A 17,640-nucleotide genomic window follows, 5' to 3' on the forward strand; every position below is an offset into this window, starting at 1 on the left:
TTGCTCTGATCTTCACAGTGCTCACAGAATAGGTTTTGCAGCTACAGGATGGATTTGGAGATCCCAGCATCTCAAGGTCCAAGTTCAACCATGAAAATGAGAGTGAYATTTCTTTTTGAGCAACAGGGTTTTGTTTAGGGCAGGTGTTTGAGAGCAGACTTACCTACACATCCAGTAGTGTTTGTCAGCACAATCTCCTTGTGCCCTTCTCTTACACAATGTGAACAAGTTATTGATCACAAGAAAAACACTTCAGCATAGTCTTAAATTTACACATACAAACTTAGTATGTTCTACAATAGGACGATTYGCACATGGAAATGCACATAAATGCACAGGCACTTGTGGGATCAGGGCTTAATTTTCTGCTTGAGAGGGAAAAATTATGGAACAGAGGTATGTGCAGCAATGAAAGTGCAGAGGCTGACTGCTGGTGCTCCAGAAAGTATAGCCAGCAACTGCAAAGGCAGTTGGTGTTTCTGTTGTGTTCCCCCTTTCCTTTGTTGGTTGGGTTTTGGCTTGGATGTTCTAAATAGATTTTTTAAAACATTTATTTCTTTTTAATGCTGCGGGGCTGTTGGTTTGTAAATTGAATACACCTGTAGCAAGCCCAGTATTTAACAGCATGATGGAAAATAAACTTCCGACCAAGGGCACTTAAAAAAATTCAGCCTATGCTGGACTCTTCACTGGTGGGGTCTCCTTGAAGAGCTTCTCCGTTAAGCACAGAGGCAAAACACGCTCCCCGATCTGGCGCCCGCCGGAGCAGGCGCAGCCCGCAGGGGTCAGTGCTGCCGCGGAGACAGGGACAGACAGGACGGGCAGGGACGGTCGAGGCGACGGGCAGAACAGAGRGGCGCGGGCCGGGGCAGGTATCATCGCCCACGCCCCATAGCAGAGCTAAGAGGGAGTGCAGCGAGGGCTCGTCTCCGGACCTGCAATGTCAGTGGGGTCCCGGACGATGATGCGGCGCGGTGCCGGGGCCGGTGTCGGTGCCCGCCAGGTGTTGTCCGCCGCTCTCCGCCCCGAAGCCGCCCCGGGGGAGCCCTGCCCGGTGGCCGGCAGGAGGCGGCCGGCACTGCCCGGCCGCTGGATCTCTCTTCCCTCCGTCCCTCCGCCCCCGACGGGGAGGAGGCGAGCTCTGCCGGCGCCCCCCCGCACGCCGCGRGCAGCCTGGGGACGGCAGACCCGCGCTGGGCCGGGCACTGTCACCGCCCCGCTTCGCCCGCAGGGTCCCCGGCCGGAGGTAACGCGCTGGCCGGGCGGAGACCACCCCCACGCCCCGGCTGCGGCGGCCGAGAGCGCTCCCGCGGCCCCGCTCCTGTTCACAACAAAGGGGAGACGCGGAAGCGTGCGCGGACGGGGCGGAGGACGGGGCGGCTGGGCGGCTCGGTACCTCCCCGGGGCGGCAGCGGCGGGGGAGCCGCCGTGACAGCAGGGCGCGGGTGAGGGCTGTGCCACGGGATCCTACCTAAAGGAGACGCCGGTGTTTTTGCCYCTTTCCCGCAGGGAGCGCCCGGCAGCCCCGTCCAGGCAGGTCCGCGGGATGGCGCCGGGCCGCCCCGCGGGGCTGGGCGCTGTGCCCTAGCAGCCGCCGGGCTCCATCCGCGCAGCCGAGGCGCGGAGCCGGGCGCGGCCCAGAGCCGGCTGCGCCTCAGCCCCTCTCCGCCGCCGCTCGGGGCTCTCCTCTCCTCTCCTCCCCGCCCCGTCCCCGGCCATCGCAGCAGGCATGGGCTGTTTCTGCGCGGTCCCGGAGGAATTTTACTGCGAAGTTTTGCTTCTGGACGAGTCCAAGCTGACCCTGACTACACAGCAGCAGGGCATCAAGGTAAGGACGCCGTCTGGGCTGCAGAATGCGATGCGGGAGAGCCCGCGGGGCTGCCCGGCGGCGGCTGCCTCCCGACTGCGCTGCGGTAGCCGCGAAGGGAGCGGCGGCAGGGAAAAGGGGTTTCGGTGGGAGCAGGAATAACGTCGTAACTTTGCTTACGGTCCCCCAAAGGACAGATGGGTCGGGGTGGCGCGAATCGRTCGGGCGGACGTGGCTTTTGGAGGCTTTACATCGAGATAGTGACTCAAAGCGAGCAGGTGCCGACCACCCCGTGGCACTCGGGACGCTCGGCGCTGAGGTATTGTTCTGTATCTGCTACAGAAAAAAAAAAAAAAAAAAAAAAGAAGGAGAAGGCGGCTGTGTGCGCGGGGCGTAGCGCGCCCGTGTTGAGTCACTCCCCGCTCCCTCTGCCTTGGGCCGTGCCCGCCCTGGGACGCGCTCTCCCGGGAAAAGGCCGGCGGCAGCGGCGCGGGGCGGGCGGGCAGCAGCTCCGAGCGCAGGGGTGAAGGTCCAGCCCCGTCCCCAGCCCGCTGTCCCGTCTCCCGGCCGGAACAGCTACGGTTCCGCTGCAGAGCGCTCGGCGCGGATGAACTCTTCAAAGTAGTCATCTGCCAAGCGCTAATGAGCCCTGACAGAGCATGTGAAAACCCAGATTTTTCTAAAGGCCCTTAACTTGGTCCTGTTTGGTTAAGCCTGATGACAGCTAATGACATGTCGCAGACACTTGAAGCCCTTGTTTGAAGAGCCGGGAACTTGAATTTATTTGGAACATAAAAACGCAGGAAAAAAAAAAAAGAAAACACAATGAAAGAATGAAATCGGTCCTTCTAAAATTTATTGTTGGAAAGRGCTGACCAATTTTACCCACAACATCCAAAGAATAAAAACCCGAATGCCTGTATGTTTTAGCTTGAATGATTGAAGTTTGGTGAAGCAGCTGGAGAGAAGAGAACATGAAGTAGGGCAGGGGGGAGTTTACATTTGACAATATATTTTTATCTGTAATCTGTGGTATTACCATGTCTACATGCACTGGGAGTTGCCAGGCTTTGCTGAATCAACTGCCTGCAGATAGGCTCATAACTCCATGCTTAACACAGATGAGCAAGCAAATCACTGTAATACTAGAATTCAGTACCTGTGTAGGGTCTTTGAAGTCTTAAGTTTGAACACTTCTGAAAAACGTTACTTTTCTATGTGCGGATCCGGGGATGCATGTCCTGCATGCTTATGTGCTTTTGTTGCCTGTAAATGTGCAGTGGCAGAAGAATTATGCTAAAAAAGTGATCTTCAAAGACAATCCTATGGTTGGTCTAATGAATCTAAACCCTGAAAGTGAAGGGTCTAATAAAAATCAATGTTCCATGGGAAAGAAAGAGTCTAAAGATGTAACTTCTTTCCAAGAATGCATGACTTGCAGTGTTGGGAACCGTCTAGTTTAATGTGAGGGTGTGGTTTCCTGCCATTCTTAGTGTGATCTGAATGTGGTATAATGCTGAATAYTTCATCCCTTCCACCTGCTCCTTTTTTGCCTTGAACCTAACCAGAGAGCAGTCATGGAATCAGTTGGAACAGTGTGTGGATCTGACAAGAAAAGCAGTTTGTTAACAGTTTGGCACAGCCACTCATGCTTCACAGTGGGGGCTCCTCAGGAAAGGATAATCTTCCTCTTTCTAGAAGCCTGGTTTTTATGGTGTTTTTTTTTCTTAAGTTTGTGCACCATGAAGCCACACCCCAGTGCTTTAGGTTCAAGGAGAGTTTTAAAACCCAAAGAGAGAAACTGCAGAGCTCTCWCCAGCCAGTGGTATCCAACATTGTGCTCTCCCTTGCCTTTGTACCCGCACAAGAGTTTGTGCAGCTGTGTGAAGAGTGGCCCATGTCCAGCTGAATGGTAGCCACTGGTTTGCCTTTTGCTGGGTCTCTCTTCAGCTGGACCTGTGCCCTGGTCCACTTCACAGATGGAGGATGGCAGAAATGGCTTTTTCAACTGAGCCCTGGCTTCTGTCCTTTTAAACTGCTCTGGGGACATTGGTGGTGTTTTTATTCTATGGCTTTCCATGGAAGTTATATTATTAATTCTTTGTGAAACAGAACATAAAATTTGTCATGTTCTGTCATACTTTCTCATTTGGCACTTCAATCTTGAAATATGAATGTTTTATTTTGAGTCTACACATCTAAATGCAGAGACTAGTATTTTAAATATTTTTTTWAAAATTTTTTATTTTTCTTACATTGGCGTTTTAGTTTTGGCACCTAGGTGTAATCTGTAGAAGTTCATATGTATTTTATTGTAAAACAAACATTTCCTTAGAATGCCAGGTTCTGGATGTAATCTTCTCATCTTCCTTTTTAATTTGGTTCAGAGATATACGGGGAAACAAGCTTTTGGTACTCTTTGACAAATCTTGGACTGTTACAGGAGCAGGGTTTTTAAATGGTTATACAAGCAACTTTGTTCCTTCCCCCCCCCCGACGCTGATGTATGTMTGCTAGAAATAAAAAACACAGCTCAACAGCTTTTTGTTTTCTACATACTTGCTTGATATTAGACTTAGCTTCTTTGAAGGGTGGAAGGTTGTGCTCTGTAGGAGTCAGAAGCAAGCTTGTTTCTTCCGGCATGGTTTGAAGAGGCATTGCTTGCTTTGTATGGTGGTAATTTCTGGCTTGCTATGCTTGGCAGCAGCTCTGCATATCGAAACCTGACATTTTTTTAATTACAGTTTCATTAATGCATTCTTCATATGACGATGGTCCTTGAATTGTACTTCACCTTGAAACAATGACCACAGGTCAAGACTGAGACTTTGAGGGCAATTTAGGGATAGTTTTCTCTGTGGACTTTGAAGAGCTTGTTAGGGAAAGGTAAAAATAAGCTTTCTTCTGGCGCCCAAGTGTGGAAGCTGAGATGGAAAGAGGTCAAATGACTTTTTCAAGGTTGTAGAAGGAAAAAACTTAGCTTCTCTATTAGGCTGACAGCAAGTGACCATTCTGCCATGGACCATGTTGTCTGGAGGGGTCTGTGTAGCTCCTCAAATTTTTGCTTCTCATAGTTTTTTTACTCAAATTTTTTCCCTTTTTTTTTTTTTTTTTTTTTTTTTTTTTTTTTTTTTTTTTTTTTTTTTTTTTTTTTTTTTTTTTTTTTTTTACTGTGAACAGCTCTGCCTTGCTGTTCTCCATTTATGTGTCCATAGTTTAAATTTGGAGCACTGTTCTATGAAAGTGTGGAAGCTGGCTCTCCAGCACAGCTTTACAGCGGACAGATAACAGATAATCAGGAAAGGCTAACAGATGTCTCAAAGCTTAACTTTTGTGTTTCCTTTTGGTGCATTAACAGGTAGAGATATTTTGGAGTGTACATGTTTTGAGATAATAAAGAGATGGCAGTTGTTMGTCCAAACATTTTTGGGATGGAAGAAGTTATTCACCAGGTTCAGTTTTTCTAACCAATGTATATGGTCTCAGATGTGGACAGCTTTTCCTCTTAAAAGGACATTAAATTTTCCAGTCAAAAAATGGGTTTTAGCAGACTTTTGTACAAATATGGTAACAACCAGTTGCCAACTGAAAAATAATCACATTTCCAGGGCTGCTACTTTGTCTTCTCTTCACACTGCCTAAACAATAAATGAAGCATTTTTATGGTACAGTACTACCTTTAAAGTAGTTGTAGCTTATTTGTTGGTGTAATAAGACATGTCAGTGATCTTTTGACACAGTACCTGACTGATGGGTTGTGGGCATTGCATCTTTTGGCTCTGTTAAGAATTGGAGTAATTGTCCTTTTAAACAGTGGTGTGTCTTACTGCACGAGCTTGTTATTGGAGGTTGTCTTGGTTTGAGACAATGTTTTCAGAGAGAAATGTTACAGGATAAATGTTTCCTCTGAAGTGAAAAGTTTGATAATTTTTTCTCACCAATATGAAACAGGAGTTTGGGTGAATGTGAAGAAAAAAAYAGTTTATTAACAAAACATGGTGCCCACAGGACACAGATAAATAATAACTGTTGGATATTTAAAAGTCCAGGAATGGATGCCGCTCCCTCCCCCCACAACCTCTTGGTCACATGGTGTGGAGAAAGATGGCGTGGCTCCTGTCCCTGGGAAAAAAGAAACAAAAGTCCACTGGCCGCTCGGGCAACAGTGGAAAAACCTGGAGGCAGTCCTCTCCTCACAATGGATGAAACAGAGGGMTAGGTGCGCTTTTCTCTGGCTGGCTTGGCTTCTCTGGGGTCTGGGATGATACAGAGTGGTGCCCGCTGCTTTTTTTTTTTTTCCCCCTATTGGCGCCTGGCTGGTCGGCACTTGCCTCCTGGTTCTCAGACCACAGCCCTGCCAATCCGCTCCAGAAAATCACAGGAGTCACAGAGGGKGTGGCAGTCTACAGAGAGCTGTTTGCCCAAGCTAACAAACCTGAGCTGTCTAAAAGGTACCAAGGTCACTCTGCTCCGCACAGCGACCTGAGCTCCAAAAGCCCACGGCAGCATAGCTGCCCCAGCTTTTACTGCCCGCACTGCCTTCCCAGCCACCCCTGCACCTTCTTCCAGGTTGCATTTAAAGACACAGACACTTTTTGGGCATACAAGCTGACRGAATACAGGAATACAGGATTGGCGCAAAATCAGCCCATGACAGAGGTTCARTAAAACCTCTCTGGGCCATTAGAAAAAAATGCATTGAAACCTATTTGTGGTCAGCTGTTTCAGAAAGAGTGCTCATCTTGTAATGTGTATGTTACAAGAATGTAAAATCCATTTTTTTTCCCTTGGAAACAGTATTTAAGGCAAATATTTGAGATATTTTTTCCTGAATAAGCTAAAAATATTATGAAGCATCTGTATTTTATGTTTACATCTATTTGGTGTGAATAAAAATCTCAAAAAAAAAATTAGCTACTTCTGCAGTGAAGAAGCTCTCTAATTAGTCTTAAGCCAGCTGGTCACTGCATTTTTGAAGTATTCCTTGAAATTCCTCTCTGAGCCAAGTTTTTATGTTCCATTTAGATTGACATGTGTGATAGGCCAACAGCAATATTTCATTAGAAGAGAAGTGATGGACAGGAAAGACAGATAGGGTCTTCCTGGGAGAAGTGTACTTTCTGTAATATTATTTTATTAGGTGTACCATTTAATAGTGATATTCTGGGCACCATACCTCTTATATGATGATTTATTGAGAATTTGGCAAAACGATGGTTTTAAACAAAACAAACCCCTGCCAAAAAACAAAACAAAAGAAACCCAAACCAAAACACAAAAGCCCTGAAATAAAGAATGACTGATATTAGGGACTGTGTTAAAAGACTACATATGTAAAAAACATGAGTGGGTTCATCAGAATATGATACATGTTATTAAAACACTTATGGAATAATTGATAATATAATTCAGTGTGATGCATAGAGGGAGGTAAACGTACACTTTCTTAAAAAGCTTTTTGGGTATTAGTCTGGTATTTTCACCCCTTTTTTTTTGTTTGTTTTGGTTTTGTTTTGTTTTATTTTTTTTTCACTCCCCTGTGGAGCAGAACAGTTCCAGACTTCGTGTCTTCAAAATAGAGTGTATACAGAAAATGTGTGGTGCACTTTTGGATCAAGCTCTTTTATCTCTAGGGACATCAAGGAGTCAGTCTGGGATTGACAGGATTCTATTCTTTTTTCTCAGTGAAAATGCATAATAAATGTATTTGTTAGTAGGAAATAAAATCCTATGAATAGAAGGAACTTACCTTGTGTTAACTGTTTTAATTGAGAGTTGGCATTAAAGGTCAAATTGGTAGTCAATTGCTGTGTGAATATGGAAGGTRTTCTTCATGAAAGTGATTTCTGCTAGTTTATTCTTCTACATTTTACTAGGAAAGGATATTTTGTGAGAAATTTTCTTAATTTTCTAATTACATTACTTCAGAAATCTTGAAAATCTTTTTAATGGTAGATTGCAGTTGCTTTCCACCTATGGTAGTTTACCACCTACAGTAATTAATAAACTGTGATACAAAAGTTCATGCATATTTAATAATATCTTTCCTCTGCCCTCTTTGATACTGATTAATAAATACTTTCAAGGCAGATTCTCCTAGATATTCAGAATATCGATTTGAAAAGAATAGTTAATAAAAAATGAATTGATTAAAAGGACACAATCTAAGTCTCATTTCAACCTGTAATTTATTTTCTTTATAAAGCAACTGTTTTCTGCTATGTGCACATATTTTGCATAGCATCAGGAAAACTAAATAGATAATATCCTCAAATTCCAAATGTAAATACGTACTTGTCTTCTTCTTTAATGTTGTAGACAAAGTACATCTGAGGCCTATCTGTGGCAAAAGTAAACAAAAAAAAAAGTTAACAAAAAAGTAAATTATTGATAGTCCATAGCTCGTCCACATCAGAAAGGTGTTGGTATTTCTTAAATCTCTATTACAGGTGTAAAATGGTCATCTGATCACACACTGAACACCAGATGGTGCATGTGAAACTTTGCACTTTTTCAGTCCTCTAAAAATKAGTTAAAATAGTGCACAATTCTAGTTTAAAGAAAAATAAAAGGAACAAAAAGAGTAATGAACATTGCTATTAACTGCTCTGCAAAAACTACTGTTTCATATTTGAAACAGATTACTAATTTCACCAGTATCTTTACAGATGGGGCCAGCAATTTTGAATTCTCCACGGAATAACCATAAAATAAATGAACACTGAGACATTTTATTTTCCCTTGGTGCACTTAACTAAATTAATGTAACCAGCATGACAACAAGAAGGAAATCCATTAACTTCTAAATGAAGTTATGTCTTAGTCAACCTGAGGTTTGAGCAATAATATTGTCAGAGGTGTCTGGTTTTCTGTTTTCATTGAGCAGTAATTTCATAGTATGACCAGGACAAATGCAAGCTGTGTGAGGCTGCTTTCTTATTTGCATTTATGTTGGAATGAGCATTTCTTGTATTAGTGTATTCGATATACTTAAATATAATCTCTTGAAGTGTAATTAACTTTAGCTAATGAAAATTCTGGACTAAAATTCAATGGCAGCATTGCAATCCTTTCTCTCAAGGAAGAAAACTGCTAAAAATTACCACATGATATGAGGGCAACTCTTGAAGAGACTGAATTGAAAATGTGATTCAGAAAGGGAATATCTTTGAAAGCTGAAATTTTATGTCACTTCATGCTGTAAAACTGTCTGTTTTCAAGATGATATTGAACACATATGAGAAAAAGAGAAATTACATGTTGATCATGTTGTATCTTAACTAATATCTGTATGTTTGGTAGAAAGATGAAAAATTACTTGCCAGTCTTTTAAAATTGTTTTTTTAAAAATTATTTTCCTAAAGGGGATCTAATTTTGTAATGATATTTCTGCTRGATCAATTTCATTTTTTCACAACTGAGATATTCGCAAGCGAATAATCACTTTTCAGTATCTGGGTAGAATTTTTCAGACTGCATTTTTGAGTGCACATTTTAAATAATGCTTTTTTGATCAGATCTTGTGCTTGCTACATACCAATTTAATTGCAGATTTGAAATGAAGGCTGTCATTTCACTATTGATTGCACTTTTGTTCCCRTTTCTTCCATTGCATCCTGAGTTGTGGATGGATGAACACTGTAGGCACTGGGGTCAAAAGGACATGCTTGAGGTCAACCCATGCTATTATTCAGAAGCGGAAAACCAATAGAAACATTGCAAAATGAGAGCTCTGCTCCTTTGCTTTTGCTGCAGCATGAGGAGTTGTTTTGCCAAGAGGGAAATGTGCTTTATCTGCTCTCCTTGGCTTGTGACCACAAACATTGATTTCTTTAAAGGGAAKAGACATTTTGAGAATGATAATTCCAGCAATACCCTTCCAGAGTCAGTAAAAAGCCACCTAAGAACACTTGTCGAATTGATAGTACAAATCATCTTTATTGAAAGTAACACCCAAAATTTAACATACCCACATAGGCATTTTTGATCATTTTGCATGGAAATCCCTAATTTCCATAGGGCTGAATTAACCTATAACAGTAGGGGTGTTATGTCAAAGTTTGGTAGTTAAAAGTCTCAGAGGTCTGTAAAGATTCCTTTTTAAGAAGCCTTTGTTTCTTCCTGCCCCTCATGATTTTAAAATTTTGTCTTGGTGTGAGGGAAGTGCATGCAAATGGCAAACTGTCACTCCTGTCAGGTGTATTTGTGTGTTAGTGATGCTTAGTAAGAGGAATATATTCAGTGAAATCAAACTGCTCCTGCTTACATTTTAAATAAATAATAAAGCCATTATAGTAATGGGTGGTTGCTAATGTTAAAGAAAAGGGGAATCTAATTTGTATGGGCCACATACTTATTTATTGGTCAATATTCACATTTTAAACTCTGCAGGGTTACAACTGGCTCTCGACAGAGTAGAGAAGAAGACAATTGTCTTACTGTAGTTCTTGAAGTTTTGGTAAAATGTGGTAAAATCTCTTTTGATAATAAATGGCTCAGCACTTTAATACCTTYCCTATGTTCTCAGGAAAGTGAGAACTGAATGCACTGGGGAATAAATTCTCTGTGTGAGAGACAGAATAGCTTTTAGTAATGGAAAGGAAGGATCTTCTATATCTCAATTCCATGAAAAGGATTCATAAGGCAGAAAATGGCAGTTTCCCTGTGTAATTAGTGGTAAAATTTGGCATGACTACCATTGTATGCAAGCACATGCTTTAGCGCTTTGCAGAACTGGAGGCACTTGATCATCTTGCAGAGTTGAGCCAGAAAAAAGTTCATCCAAATAAAAACCACTGGACCTSGTTCTTGTTTTTCACACACTGTATATTCCACTGCAAGCTCTCATTTGCTTGAAGAGTTTTGGAAGATATTTTCTGTCTRTAGTAATACCCATCTGTGTATCAAATATTGAATATCTGGTTCTGTATATCAAATATAGAATGTCTAGTTAGTTTATTATGGGCAAAAACAACARTTCTCATTTTGGTTCATCAGCTTTATTCAGTGTCTCAGTGTCGCAGTGTAAAAAAAAGTTGTGACAAACTCCTTTCCTGTTTAGTGGATACATGGTAGCTGGAATTAATGTAAAAGGGTTTTGTTCTTTTCYCCCCTTAGAATACCAGAGCATGAGCTGTCTTTATAAAACACTCCATTGAGAACCACAAGGGAAAGTAAATTTTCTTTTTATGCTGTTGGTGAGTACCACAGGAAACTGGTGGAACTAGCAATTATAAAAATGAGCAAGAATATGATGCCCAAAAAAGGCYCAGAAATAAAACTCCATTGACCGGTGTCTATAGAGCAGGTATTTGTTTATTGCAGCGCTGGAGGTGAGGGGGATTGCTCCTCCTAACCCACCTGCCTTTGCTTCAAATTAGCACATATTTATACAGCAAGCACGATGTAACATCACCATTGTCACTGCCCCCCATACGCCCACCATAAACCCACCAACATACGTGGGCACAGAAATACATATCACAGTTTTACAAGTGYGCATGTGTCGTCCTCAATTCGGTGGTCGCGGGCRTCTCCCTCTAATGAGATACCATCCTCTCCATCATGGTGCACTTTTAATCTTTGTCTTCAGGGCATGTGCAGATATGATGTCTATGGGTTTTTCTAGTCCTCCAAGTCGTAATTTTCAATTATTTTGCTGTCTGTCCTGTGCCTCTGCCAAGTCCTCATTCATGCTCTCTACTGTTCCTTATTATATATAGCATCTACCTGTCTACTTTTTTCAGAACTTTTCTGATTTATGCCTCTTGGTGATTTCACRTATCTATGTACTAATCCAGCTGGTTAGATTATGTGCAGCTGGTATATTGTATGTTGCTAAAACACTATTAAAAAACTTATAGTAATATATAAAAAGGCTATCATTGATAATATATTGAAAGYGATTACACTGTATTTTAATAATATGTAAAAAGTTATTACATTCTTATATTGATAACTTATAAAAAGGCTACAGAAAATTTTCAATTAATAGGCCTCATAAGCATCTTGTCACTTTGATATAAACCACATGTATCAAATACATAGGAGATTAATGAGGAGTGAGTTCACTGGCTTGGGAATTGAAGAAAATGGTTTGATAACCCTTGTGAAAAGAGACAATCTTACAGCACTGGTGTGACACAYAATGTGGAAGCAGATTCTCCATATCTCTCTGTTGGGGGTGTCTCAAACTGTCTCCAAAATTTGTTATTTGGAAATGAGTTTTGCTTTGTTTGTCTGGCCAGCATCAGTTACAGAAGAATATTGCTTCAGGCCCTGCCTCTGCTCTCATTCTGTGTTGGAGATGTTTGCTGTGCTGTGGTGTGGGAGGGGGCTGTTGTTTTTAAAGTGTAAGGGAAAGGAGGTGACATGTCAGAACCATGGAGGGCTATGACTGCCAGTGCTTTTCTTGTACTTGCTCCCCCTCAGAAACTGCCAGATCCTCGTTCTCCATGGTTTTCCATGGCTGTGGGAAGTGCAAGGAGCCCATTTCAGCCTGACACATCCACGCTGTGTCACATAGAACCCAGACCTCCCCCACAGGGGTCTTTTCAAGTCTGCTCCAGGCTGACAGGCAATCTTTTGTCTGTGTGGTTGCTTTGTTTATTTAATATGCCAGAACAAAAGGAAGCTGAGTCTCAGTCTCCTAACTCTGATTGTCATGGCATGGCTGTAAGGAGTGAGCAATAATGGGGGTGCCTTGGAGAGAACCAGCCAGCGAATAATCCTGGCAGCTGTGCCTGGATCTTCCCTCAGAGGAAATTAGAGAACCTGCAGAAGGGATCAGCGGAGAGAAGTAGCCTAAATTCAGTAGTGGTGGTCCAGAAAAAAGTACCTGGCAACTGAAGGAGAGATGCAAATGGACAGAATGATTACTTGTAAAAACTTTTCTTGTATCACCATTTGCTTTGTGAAAGAAGGGAAGAAATGCACAAGAACTTTTATTTCCTGTAGTKGAATGTTTTAGTGAGGGATGAGATTATCTGACTCACCCTTAGCTTTTCGGGTTCAATTTGCATTGGCTGCTTTGGGTAGAGGAGGATGGACTGGGCTTAAAGGTGTTTTTAATAACATTTTCAGGATGGAATAAAGCCTTTAAATTTAAAAGATCAAATAACTTTCCTCTGTTTTGAAATTATGTCAGATTCTTCAGCCATATTCTCTCAACTATAATTTTTTACTCTTCAAAAGTGCCTCAGCAGGACCTACCTGTTCCAAAACATGTGCCCATGCATCTTTTCTTTTTGTGTATAACACTGAGTTGTCTGAACACTTCAGTTCTCCTTTCAGTATGTGTGTTCTTCATCTAGAACACAGCAAACTCTAAAGCTGTGGCAGTCACACTTGGAAACAAAAGCTTCTCATATCCTTCAAAGCTGCTACCTTTATTCTGGATTGTTTTGAGTAGTCTTTTGTTCTTAAAAATGCATTTCTGTTGACAAAATATAATGCCTTTAAAATCACCTCCTATTGAACTTTCTTTCTCCAGAAATGGGGAGTATTCTGGAACTCTCTCAATGCTCCAGGCTGRGATGGTTGGTGTTTACTGAGAAAATATTATTGGACTTGTGGTTGCTTCTTCTGTGTCTTTGGTATCTCATGGCAGTTCCTGAGAAAGCTAATTCTCTTTCTCAGGCTGCTTCTTTATAATAATGTTTCTTTTTTTCTTCTGCGATAGCAAGAGTGAGTTCCCAAGGCCTTTCTTTGATTTGAGAATACTCAAAATGGTGCACCTGGTTTAAATTCCTATGAAGACAGCAGGTGCTTTGGTGTGATTTGACACCAACAGGACCCAAGCTGAACCCAATTTTTCTGTGAGCAGGCTCAATTAATGAAGGAAAATTTACTGGAAATAATAAAAAAAAAAAGTTAGGTCTTTTATGAAGATTATGTTATTAATAGAAAATAAACATACACATTTTCTATTGTTTTAACAGAAGTTAAATATTTTTCTTAGTCATCCTTGACCTTTCATTGGTATTTAGACCTTGAGATTGACTTTAGGGTATGAAAGCCATGTTTGTTGTTTTCATGACTGAAACTTTATCCTGTTGGTTCTTTTTTCCTACTTTCCTGAAAAAAAAATCTTCTACACAGATATTGTGGACTGTCTCCTGAAATCTTTTTTAGAGACAAACTGMAGTGCAAACCATGTCAGTTTATGATGTCTGCTGCTTTGTGAACAGGTGAACAAAAGTCAGAACAGATGATCAGAAAAATTTGTATGTTTATTTTTTTTATTGTGTGTGTCTGTACAGAAATTGAAGAGGTCTGGGTGAAATGAAGATGTTTAGCGGCAGGAATTTGTAAAATGTCAAAAAGAAAGAAGGTATTCAATACTATGGTTGTAAATCTTTCCCTGCAGTGTTTTTGATTTTGTGAAAGGTGAAATTTTTCCTGCAGCATGAGAAGCTCTAGAAACAGGCAGAAGTCCTGCAGGAAATCTTGATTTCAATTTGACATACTTCGTTGAGAGGAAGGGTGGACTGGGAGGGAATTAAACCAATTCCACTGAGTTGGCTGAATATGAATTAAACCCAATTGTTCTATTACCGGCATATTTTCTTTTTCTTGTGGCTCAGTCTGTATCTGAGATCATGACATTTTCAATTTTCTTGAGTTTTATTTACTTATTATAATTTTTGGTTTGTTCATGAGTTTYAGAAAGATCAGGGTTGAAGCTCTGCAGTAGGGCAGCACACAGAAGTATTCCTGTTGCTGTGTGTGACAAGCACATATTATTCTTATAGAACCCTCCCTCTAAGAATATTAACCCAGAACTTTTCATAAACAAATAATGCCCCCAAAGAAACCTCAAAATCAAAAGTGTGATTTTTTTTTTCTTCAGCATTGTTTAATCTTATTGAGTGACTTATCTTCAAACCAGGCAGGTTTTTATGTGCCTGCTCTACTCATGTGTAAGCATTCACTTRAAAATTTATAGAAGTACCAGTCACCTTTCATTACAGCATTCACCTCTCCTTGGAAGTTTGAAAATGTGTGTTGTGCCCATCTCCATGTCCAGTTTCAGGTGATTATGTTGAGTGTATGATTGTATCTCATCCACCAGTGGTTCATGCAGTTCTATTAAAAATGACRGAGTTTCTTCCACCTTTGCCTACAGTGCATTAAAGGTTTTTTGTCTTAAATGTACATTTTTTTCTACATAATCTAACCACACAGAGCAGATGGACTTGGTATTATTATCTATGAGGTGAAGAGCATCTAAAAGGATGCTGCTTATTATTTTGTTTTTTCAAGCTCGCTCTGATTCATACTCCTTTCCTTGCRTACAGAAGGAACATGGGATAAGAAAAATCACTTGACTGAAGAAGTTGCAGTGTAATTGAATTTTGAACATTGATTTCTGAGTGTACAGAAAATGAAATGAAAGAATGTACTCGAGCAGCAAATTACAGGCGGTAGCACAGTGCACAGCACCTTTAAGAAGCAGGTGTTTGCCGTGGAGTTCACTGCGCATACCAATGTGCTCGCGTCTTGAAGTTGGTCAGGAACAATTGCAGTGGAACAGGAAACCTGACTGGCCTAACACAGGCTTTTTCTGTTCAGTGCAGTCTTGAAAAAAATAAAATAATGAAGGGAAAAATCTGGGTTTTGTTTGCTTTTCAAAGTCTGAAGCATGAGGTGGGAGCCAGGAGTAAGATTCAAAGGAAATTGCAGTAGTGGTTGTTTTGAGCATACACAAAGGAAGCCTTGCACCATTTTCAATCTGGGAGGAGGAACTCAACATTTAATTAAACAATGCCTTTGACTCAATTAGTTTATACTCCAGCATTCTTAGTACATACTGTTTTGGGTTATTTTTCAAGTGTACAGCTGTTTCCTCCTAGGTTTCTAGGCCTGGAAATTTTAAGCATCTCTAAGTCAAAKCTGCAAAGGTAGCTCATCTGACAAAGGCCTAGGAGGTAATTTCACAATAAGTACCAACCTTATCAAAATCTGCCCATAATCTGTTGAACCCCTTTGACCATCCCATCAGCCCAGCCAGCCTGTCTAGYCCCCAAACATCAAGACTTTCTCTGCATGCAAAAATGATCTTTCTGACTAACTGGATCTGCTTTCATGGGGAAAATAAAATACARTTCAGCTGTAGTTTGTTTGAGTATGTATTAAGGAAGTGCTCATGTAACATGGGTYACTCACTTGTGGGAAAAGGAATGTGTTGGAGAATGTTAAAACACCTTGAAATATATTTATATACATGTTCATGCTATAAATTAACAGAAGCAGTATTTTTGTGAAATAATAGATTTATTGAACCATTCCACAACAAATGAAATTTTAGTTGTTTTTTTTTTTTTCTCTTTTTTTCTTGATCTACTTCATTTAGAAGGCTGCATCTGCTCAAAAACACTCATTATATTAAAGATCTGTTCTGGTTTGGGGCTCTTGTTTCAGAGAATTATATCCTCTAATGACACTTGATTAAACCAAAATAAGTCAAGTCAGTTGAAGTTTAGTCATTCTACACACGCTCTGCTACAGGAGGAAGAGAGAATACTCACTCTGCTGTGTTGAATTTTCTCATTTCATTTAAGCAATAGTATATCAAAGAGAATACAGTGCAGATCAAACAAAAAACCCAAAACATATTCAAAAGAAGAAATTGGAAGGATCTGACATTGGTGGGGAAGATCCTGTCAATTTCAGTGGGGATTCTTGTGTATCACATAATCATAGGCAGGATTGCAATTGTACATGGAAGACACAAGTATTGAAACTTATTTTCAAAACTATTCAGGTGGTTGTGTAAGAGTCTTTAAAAAGTCTTTTCTAAAGGTTGTGCTTGGCATCAGGTAATTCTGAAAATCAGTTACAGGACTTAAATACCAGTCACAGAGTAAATATCAGGACAATGGTATCACTTACATCAGTACCTGGTGTATGAGAGCCTGACCCAGGTACTGMGACTGGGAATCAGCACCTCAGCCTTATGAGCTAACATTTTCTTAATGCTAGAGACAGAAGGTARAGAATTTTATGCTGTTGAGCCTGTATTTTTAACAAACAAACAATCCCAGATTACATGCGGTTTTCACAGTTTTACGAACAGCTGCTGCTGAGACAAAGTGCTTGCCCTGTAACAATTCCTCACAGAGGAAGATAYTAAAACTGCATTTCAGAGGGAAGGTTTAGCTGTCATAGAGTCATTATGTWGTGACATGGAGCTGAAAGTTCTGTTTCAGGTTGGTGTGTTACCCTGCCTGAGATTAGTTCTCCAGAGGGACTAGAGTATCTAAATATTTCACTTGSGTGCAATAGTTGTGGGCCTGTGGTTTCTTACAAGTTTCGAAGGAAAGGTGTGAGCATGTGATCAGGTTAGTGCTCAGTCTGGTTGCTGTCCATATGCATGAATAGCAAATATTTAGTGGTTCAGTTTATTTTGGATCGCAGTAAGAGGATTTTGTTGCTTTACCTTTCATTTGCTGTTTGCTAAGAGCCTTCATTTGTGGTGGTGGTTGTTCAGCTTACTTGTCTTGAAGGGACTCTGATTTCCCTGGGAGGCTTCAGATCTGCAGTGCTTCACTCTGATACTTACAGCAGATTTCACGTTGGTGTTTTTGTCAACGCAAAGTCTTGAATTTCTTTCTTGCTTTCATTTGAAATAAACTTTCTGTTGTCATGGTTGCAGAGAGGAACTCAAAAGCATGAACCCTGCTGACTTCTCAAACCAGTAAGCCTGCWTATTTCTGTGAGGAAGCTCAGAACTAAAGCAAGGGCTATGATTTTTTTTTTTTTTGTCACCCTTGAAGGTAAAGCCATAGTTTCTCAATGGCCAGGATTTCTTCTGTAGAACAGCAGGGACAGTA

The 17,640-nt window shown here is 41.1% G+C and overlaps 1 protein-coding gene across 3 annotated transcripts in view; it reads left to right on the forward strand.

The window, feature by feature from the left end:
• Positions 1–1,686: 1,686 nt before the first annotated feature.
• EPB41L4A (erythrocyte membrane protein band 4.1 like 4A) overlaps positions 1,687–17,640 on the forward strand; it is a 116,302-nt gene continuing 100,348 nt past the window's right edge. For 2 of the 3 annotated variants that reach the window (XM_057367507.1, XM_057367506.1), the window contains exon 1: positions 1,693–1,828. In XM_057367507.1, the coding sequence (XP_057223490.1) occupies positions 1,730–1,828 (99 nt within the window). In that variant the 5' untranslated portion in view covers positions 1,693–1,729. Of the gene's footprint in view, positions 1,829–17,640 lie in introns of all 3 variants that reach the window. The other variant, XM_057367508.1, reaches the window with a different exon arrangement.

Source organism: Malurus melanocephalus, unplaced genomic scaffold (assembly GCF_030028575.1).
Source record: "Malurus melanocephalus ecotype Western Australia unplaced genomic scaffold, MMel_1.1 scaffold_80, whole genome shotgun sequence".
Classification (NCBI taxonomy): Eukaryota; Metazoa; Chordata; class Aves; order Passeriformes; family Maluridae; genus Malurus; species Malurus melanocephalus.